Below are 8,876 nucleotides of genomic sequence, written 5' to 3' on the forward strand. Positions count from 1 at the left end.
ATATATCATTTTACTATTTATGTTTATTTTCATTGTTTTCAAAATATTTAAGTCCAAAAGCGGACAAATGTTTTAGGTTCAGTGGCCGGTTGGGCGCAGCGACGGCCGGACAACCGATACCAGATGCGAGCGTCTGTTTTGCGAACAAACCGGACATCCGTTTGCAGTCACACGTTCGAGTTTACCTTAGGGCATGTTTGGATGATTGGCTCACATCTGGCTTGCACCTGCGATGCAGTTTTCAGCCCTGCAGAAAAAGAGAAAGGTCCACATTTCAACCTTGAGCTAACCACTCGGTTTAATTTACAATCCTGAACTACGAAACCGACCGAAATACATCCCAAACTAACCCCAAGGTCCAAAACTCAACTCTCATCTTGGTTTTGAGTTGGTCAAGTGGTTTTGACCACAGTCAATGCTTATTGGACTGTTGATTGGGCACTCCAGATTTTTTTATTAAAGACCTCTCGCTCCCTCTCTCTCTGCCAAAGGGTGATGGACGTCAACGGCGGACGGCTGGAGCCGGCCCTTGTTGTTTCCGTCGCTGTTGTCCCAAGCTCCCGTGGTGCCCCTCCCGCCCGACCATCGACCAACTCCCCTCCAACTGCCATGCAGCAATGCCACCTCAGCGCCGCCAGCGCGAAGCAGCTCGGTGGCGAGGTCAACGGAGACCACACGGTGCAGTACGAGCACGTTAGCGCCCTTCAACCAGCACCGGACGGCAAGCTTGTATGGCTTGTCAAGGTCCACCCGTGGAGATAGCGTCCATGAGGGCTCGCCGGAGTCGACGAAGACGATGCGACATCAGTTCATGAAATATACTAAAAGTAAGCCCTCTGGGGTTTTCGGTGGTATAGTATCCGAGACCGCGAACCAATCTGTGCTTGGATGTTTAGGATGACTGTGGTATCCCCAGTTCATCAGGGTTCAAATCCTTATGCTCACATATTTTTGGATTTATTTCAGGATTTATGGCGATGCACATTAAGTGGGAGAAAATGTTCTCATTGACTACGAGGCGCTTGTGATGTCTTTGTCAATCTCAAGATGATATATCGACTCAGTCTTTCGGAGATGCTTATAGGGATAGAGTGTGCGTGTGTGTTCACGCTTATCAGCCTGAGTGTATGTGTATATATATGAGTGCTTGTGTCTGTACTATGTTCTAAAAAGATATAGAGGCATGGTAGAGCTCAGTGACACTCGACCATCTGATCAAATATTCTTTGTGCCGTTGTCGAATTTGGGGCTGATTTGGTCTCAGTCGTCGGATTTTTACTCTGACTGCTCTCAGCCATCTTATAAACTTTGAATTGCACCTTTGTGTAACTTTTTAAAAAAAATATAGGTGGGCTTTAGGCACATATAAATAATATTTTCCATCCATAGTTGTGAGGTGTATCCAAATGCCCGTGTTGTTCGTTCTATGGCGACATGGGCGGTTCCTGATCTACAGCCGCCGGTCTCCTCTCACCATCCAGGCCCCTCGCCGCCAGAAAAGGAGGCTGCCAGGCAAAGCCAAAAGCGGCGAACGATGGCGAGGACCATCTGCTCAGGGTGCAACATGCTCGAGGTGACTTTGTGGGGCACAACGAGTCTTGGTGGGCAGCGGCCATGGCCTGGTTGCATGGCTAGGTGGTGTTCCTGGTTGAGCACGGTGGCGTTTGGTGGCTAAGGGCTCCATCGTGGTGGATCTGCCTTCTGGTTTCTGATTGTGCCATGGGGGATCGGTTCTGGGGCGGTGACACATCGGTTCCGACGGTGTTGTCCATCTACTCGTTTCTTCCCCTTGCGCCCGTTCTTGGTGACCTCTAGTCTACGTTAAGTGGCGTCTGGGCTCCTTGACGGCAATCAGACCAATTCTCGGGACAGCAGTGGCGAGGTCGGCCGTGATAGCATCTATGTGTGACATTTCATGATCACCTCGGCTTGTGGCATTGGTCTCGCTACAGATTGTTGGGAATCGTTGCATGGAAAAACAAAAAAAATTATACGCACACGCAATGATCTATTCATAAAGATGCATAGCAATAAGGGGGAGAGTGTGTCTATGTACCCTTATAGACCGTAAGCGGAAGCGTTAACACGGTTGATGTAGTCGAACTTCTTCACACTTCAACCGATCAAGTATCGAACGCACGACACCTCCGCATTCTACACTCGTTCAGCTCGGTGACATCCTTCGCCTTCTTGATTCAGCAAGACGTCGAGGTAGTAGATGAGTTCCGTCAGCACGACAGCATGATGACGGTGATGGTGAAATGATCTCCGCAGTGCTTCACCTAAGCACTGCGAAAATATGACCGGCAGTGTAAACGGTGAAGGGGGCGCCACACACGACTAGGCAATTTTCTGGTGTGTGCTAGGCGCCCGCTTCCCACATATATATATAGATGGGAGGGAGGGAAGAGCAGCCATAGGACGCACCCAAGTAGGAGGAATCCTACTTGGAGTCCCTCCCAAGCCGTGCCCCCCTGCCATATATAACCGAGGGGGAAGAAAAGAGGGGGGAGAGGAAGGAAGTGGGAATCCTAATCCACACTTTCCTTTCCCTTCTCCCCTTTCCTTCTCCTCCTTAGGCCGGCCCATATGGGGGGAGCACCAGCCCCTTGTGGCTGGTGAGTATCCCCTCTTGGCCCATAAGGCCCATATCTTTTGCCGGGGGTGCCCGGAACCCCCTCTGATGACCTGATAAGTATCTGGTACCCCTAGAAACACTTCCGGTGTCCGAATACCATCGTTCTATATATCAATCTTTACCTCTCGACCATTTCGAGACTCGTCATCATGTATATGATCTCATTAGGATTCCGAACAACATTCGGTCACCAAATCACATAACTCATATAATACTATATCATCATCGAACGTTAAGCGTGCGGACCATACGGGTTCGAGAACTATGTAGACATGACCGAGATACTTCTCCGGTCAATAAGCAATAGCGGAACCTGGATGCCCATATTGGCTCCTACATATTCTACGAAGATATTTATCGGTCGAACCGTTATGACAACATACGCAATTCCCTTTGTCCATCGAAATGTTACTTGCCCGAGATTCGATCATCGGTATCTCTATACCTAGTTCAATCTTGTTACCGGCAAGTCTCTTTACTCGTTTCGTAATACATCACCTCGTGACTAACTCCTTAGTTGTTTGCTTGCAAGCTTATGATGTATATTACCGAGAGGGTCCAGAGATACATCTCCGATACTCGGAGTGACAAATCCTAATCTCGATCTATGCCAACTCAACAAACACCTTCGGAGATACCTATAGAGCATCTTTATAATCACCCAGTTATGTTGTGACGTTTGATAGCACACAAGGCATTCCTTCGGTATCTGGGAGAGTTGCATAATCTCATAGTCGAAGAAATATGTATTTGATATGAAGAAAGCAATAGCAATAAAACTGAACGATCATTACGCCAAGCTAACGGATGGATCTTGTCCATCACATCATTCTCCTAATGATGTGATCCCATTATCAAATGACAACACATATCTATGGTCAGGAAACCTTAGCCATCTTTGATCAATGAGCTAGTCTAGTAGAGGCTTACTAGGGACATGGTATTTGTTTATGTATTCGCACATGTATTTAGGTTTCCAATCAATACAATTCTAGCATGAATAATAAACCTTTATCATGAATAAAGAAATATAAAACAACAACTTTATTATTGCCTCTATGGCATATTTCCTTCAAAGATTGCAATCACCATTGAAAGGTCTTTGTGAGAGTTTCATCCCTGTAGATCTGGTGGATGACTTTGGTGGTGAGATGCAAGCTATGGACGAAGTCTTGACGCGGAGGGGTGGTTGTAAAGTGACAATGATGCGTCACATGTAGTTGTTGGGATCAATGAAAAGTGGTGACAACAACACAATGAGTGACTAAGGTGGTGATGCTACTTGAGAACCCGATCTCGAGCTCCGGGGTGAAAGCCTAGGTCTGGCTCAAGTTGGGTATACCAGTCGATGACCATGTTTTATGTCGTTACCTTGTTCAAAGAATTGCTCTCAATGCTTGGTCTAACTTTTCAGCGTGAAAACCTAGATTATCGCCTTGGGTTGTTGGATCTGGTGATGGTGGCGCCCCCTTCCTGAAGGCGTTGTTGTTGAAGAGCCTCGTCGTCCGTGTGGTGTCACCAGAAGGTCGGTGCAGTTATAGTTTGCTAATATCGGATCTGATCGCTTTGTTTTTCTCTTATTTCCTCGCTTACACATAACTTTGATCTTATGTGAATTTGCTATTTGCCAGCGTGTGTTGGTGTTGTTGTGTGTGTCCTAACTATGCAAAGGACAGGTGTGTGCTGATTGTGTTTGTATCCTCTTGATGCTTCATTTTTGAGTCAATAAAACCCACCCTTTATCAAAAATATAAATAATAATTCCATAGAATTTCAAAGGTCCATGTGGAGTGTCATGACATGGTGATTGGAAGTTTAGTACCAGCTCATGAGTGGATGAGAGTTGAGCCCCTTTATATGGGATTCTATTCCACATGTTATTAGAGCTTGAGAAGAGGAGTGGCTCCTGTGTGATCCTCCTCCGCCTGCCTCACCCCACAGACATCGTGTTTCGTGAATGGGCTCAGCTCATACCTCATACTATGTCATGTGTGCGCTTATTTTTGCCATTCTGGAACGTATAATTAATTTGGTAATTAATTGCAAGCCATTGTCAGATAAGCTACGAATCCGAGACATCGGATCACGGGGTTGTTGCCGATTCGGGTGTGAGCCTAACCCCACGTCTCCCTACCCCGACCTCTTATATATTAGTGGGTCGGCAACGGCAACCCTAGTCGTCACGCAGATCATATCACATTTGTTCTACCTCCTTGTGCACAACCCATTGATGTCCGACGCTCATTGTTGACGCTTTTGCCTACACAGTTGTACGAGGGAGCACACCTTCGAGACCTTGCCTTTTGCGACCCTGCAGCGGGGAAAGGGTGATTAGATCTTTGGGGAGCGTCTCAGGCGCGACTGGTCGCTAATGTTCGTATATGTTCTCTACTTCGACTACATCCTTGGCATTCCCGGCTTCGACATGGGTGAAAACTTCGAGGCCGCCAAGAAGAAGGCTATCGAGGATGTTGTCGCTGTAGTGGTGGTTTTAACCTGGATGAATCCGCTCTATGAGTAGAAGTAGCGCTACTGCTAAGTACTAGTACTAGTAGCACTATTATTGCTGGTTGTTGCCCTGCGCTACTACTAAGTAGGAGTGGCGTTCCTAAATTAGCCCGCGTTAATGCTAAGATTTTATCTATAAGCTTTCTCCTAGTAGTGTGGCCAACTGTTAGGTATGATCTCTTAAGCCCTCTGATGTTTATTCTTGTGTTAGTCGTACTAGTTGTTTACATGGATGAACCTGCTCTATGAGTAGTACGTTCTCACCTGGTAAGCTATCCGTATGAATCCATACCTAATAATAAAGTGGCTATTGTTTCTTGCGATACGTCACGGTAATTGCCCCTAAACTTGTAAAATACTACCCACCAATGCCACCTATAAGTGATAAAAAAATGTTTCATGCGGGGAAATTCCCAGCCTGGGCCGGCCCATGCAGTAGGGACCTCCTTTTTTTAAAATAAAAGTAGGGACCTCATATACTGCGCTTTGCGCGCTGCAAGAAGACGCATCCCCCATTTGGGTCGGCCCAAGTCCGGGCGGCCTGTTTTTTAAATTTCGTTTTTTTATTTTTATTTTCCTTTTTTATTTTTTATACTTTAAACAATTTGGGAGTTCAAAAAAGTTCCGAAAACTGAAAAAAGAGAATTTTTAAATAAAATATTTAATAAATCATAAAATTTTAGTGGATTCAAAAAATGTTTGTGATAAAGACTGTTTGCTTATTCGAAAAAAAATCAATTTTTTGAAAACAAATGTTTGAGAGATCGAAAAATGTTCATGATTTTTTTAAAAGTCTGCGTATCAAAAAATGTTCATGAGATTGAACAAGATTTCGCCAATTCAAAAAATGTTCATGAATTGAAAAATATGCTATAAATTAAAAAAATCGTGACTTACAAAATATTTTATTCATTCATAAAATGTTCGCCAATTCAAAAACTGATCATGCATTTTCAAAAATGTTTATTAAATCAAAAATTGTTCCACCAATTTCCAAAAATATGTTTGTCCATTTTAGAAATGTTTGCTGATTTAAGAAAATTGTTAAAAAAAATGTCCACAAATTTTAGAAAATGTTTGCAAATAGTATTAGATGTTCATGAATTCAAAAAATGTTCTTGATTTTAGAAAATGTTTGAAAATTTGTAAATGTGTTCATGAATTTTAAAAATGTTCACGATTTCAAATATGTTCATGAATTTAAAAAAAGTTCATGATTTCACGAAATTGAGAGTGTTAGTGTATCTCGATGATGCAGCAAAATGTGATCATGGCCATTGGAGATTATGATTTTTTTTCTTCGGTTGCAATGCACGGGCCCTTTTTCTAGTTTAATATAATATTGCAATCATTATTATTTATTATGGATTAAATTAATTGGAAAATCGCTAATTTGTCCAACATTTTCCTTATCCCAAGTTTTGTCATAGGGAAAGGTGTGACAGCTCCCGGGTGCAGGGGCACCCTCATGAACAGTAACTTCAAACAATATGAAAAGAAAATCAAAAAAATCTGAAATTTTGGGGGATCAAATATGATAAAACTTTTGATGTTCTTGCAAATTTTCAGCCAGAAATAACACTCGAGGAGCCCTCATCAAAAAAACAAAACTACTGCTCAAAACTACACATAACTTTGAACACTGATTTTGTGTTTTTTTTGTGAGGGCTCCACGAATGTTTTTTGATGCTAAAACTTTGCATGAACGTTGAATGTTTGATCATATTTGATCCCCCAAAGTTTCAGATTTTTTTGATTTGTTTTTCATATTGTTTTGCATTTACTGTTCATGAGGGTGCCCCTGCGCCCGGGAGCTGAAAGTCCAGTCTCTTTGTCATATCACGTAACGGCATATATCTACTCCTAACAATGGTACGGATTTCTGTACTCTTATCATATTGTATAGGCATAGTTACTTGGATAGATAAACGGATTAATCCGTGATTAATTAACTTCATTCACATGCTCTCTAGCTGCAGATGAAACTTGCAGGAGATCGTTTCATTGATTAGCCTGATACTGCAGATCGGCTACTCGTTCTAGGAAGCTCCCCTCCAATTAACTTTGCACAACATGAACTATCCATTAACTCAAGTCAAATCTGACATGGTTTTTTAAGTCAATATATGCATGGCACGATGTTTCAGTGATAACCATGCATGTAAGTTTACTCCCACTATGCCACTATGGATATGGGATAACCCTAGAAGGAAGCAAAGGTGCAGGAAGTTGCTGGCATACAATGGACATTAACCAGTTTACTTTCAGCTGCCAAGTCGTCGCCTACTCGGTCAAACAAGATTAGCGTGATCGGAGCCGATCCGCTTGACATAAGAAAGAACCCACTAGGTCAAGTAGATGCTCGAACATACATTTGCAAGATCACCTCAATGCTATATATACCCATTCATTTCCATGGTCTACCATCAGCCGATCTCATCTAGCACTTGGCTACACTCTCACAATGGCTGCCATTAAGCTTGTGTCACTTAGCTTGGTTGTGCTGCTGAGCATTGGGTTAGCCAGCGCCACTAGGGTAGTTAGATACGCCAGCTCCACGGGGACAGGCTCGGGAGTGGGGAATGGTGGTGGCACTGTGAACGGTAGCGGTGGAGGGACTGGGAGTGGCAATGGGAATGCCTACAGTGGTAGTAGTGGAGCCCATGCAAATGCGGGAGGGGGCGGTAGCGGGGGTGGTGCGTCGCAGGATGGCGGCACCGGACATGGCGCTGGGTCCGGCGACGGCTCAAGCTCTAGCTATACGAGCGACGGAAGATATACCTATGGTGGTGATTCTTATGCAGGCGGTAATGGTGCCGGCAGCGGCGGCGGACAGGCAGCGGGCCCTGGTTCCAGCGGTTACGGAGCCGGTGGTGGTGCTGGTTCTGGCTCTAGCGCGGCAAGTGGTGGCTGGTACCCCTATGCGAATGCCAATGCTAATGGTAACGGTGGAGGCACAGGAACTGGTCAGAACGGCGGCGGCGGTGGCGGCACAGGAGGTGGCAGCGGTAATGCTGGTGCATACCCTTAAGTTATCTTTATCTATGTGATAGATCTGAAGATGGAGCCCAGACTTTCATGTTTTTTCTTTCTTTCTGTTTGCACCTTGTGGCCCCGTTAGTTTGCGGCGTTTAAGTTCTTGTATGATTTTTCATGTATACTAGTAGTATGGATGAATCAATAATGGGCCCCATCAACTTGTGTTATTACTCTTCGCTACCTCGGAATTTCAATTCATGTTTCTTGTCTCTATATCAGACCGACAAATGAAGTGTTTCAGAAAACGGTTTAAATACCTGGAATGCTGAAAACCAAGCCCCTTGCTCTAGTTGGGTAGAAGGCCGTTTTGGCTATTGGGTGCATATGCTCCCTAATGAACAGTGAATTCAAAATAAATAGTAAATAAAATTTAAAAATTCTGAATTTATTCGTAGATGTTCTTGTTAGTGTAACAAGTGTGCTTGTCAATTTTCGTGCGAAATAGAATGACGGTGCTTCGTCGGTAAAAAAAGCAAAATAAATGTAACATTTGGAGGTAACATTTGTCGCTCGACTTAGTGTTTTTTGCACAGATCAAAATACTTGGGCTATCCTCCTAAAAATTTGTAGGTAGCATTTTGGTGTGACAATGGTCACATCTATTCTTTTCAAAAAAAATTACATTTGGAAAAAACAAATTGATGGGCAGGAGCATATGCTTCCAAGAGCTGAATTGGATTTCCGTATAGTA

The 8,876-nt window shown here is 43.9% G+C and overlaps 1 protein-coding gene across 1 annotated transcript; it reads left to right on the top strand.

Annotated features, from left to right (window-relative positions):
• The first annotated feature begins 7,582 nt into the window (after positions 1–7,582).
• LOC119327796 (glycine-rich cell wall structural protein 1.0-like) lies at positions 7,583–8,394 on the top strand. The gene has a single exon (XM_037600883.1). The coding sequence runs from the start codon at positions 7,611–7,613 to the stop codon at positions 8,175–8,177; it is 567 nt and encodes a 188-aa protein (XP_037456780.1). The 5' UTR covers positions 7,583–7,610; the 3' UTR covers positions 8,178–8,394.
• Positions 8,395–8,876: the final 482 nt, after the last annotated feature.

Source organism: Triticum dicoccoides, chromosome 7A (assembly GCF_002162155.2).
Source record: "Triticum dicoccoides isolate Atlit2015 ecotype Zavitan chromosome 7A, WEW_v2.0, whole genome shotgun sequence".
NCBI classification, from domain to species: Eukaryota; Viridiplantae; Streptophyta; class Magnoliopsida; order Poales; family Poaceae; genus Triticum; species Triticum dicoccoides.

Bases quoted from the DNA above. Each gene is read 5' to 3' on its own strand.
- LOC119327796 (XM_037600883.1), top strand. From the start codon at position 7,611: ATGGCTGCCATTAAGCTTGTGTCACTTAGCTTGGTTGTGCTGCTGAGC.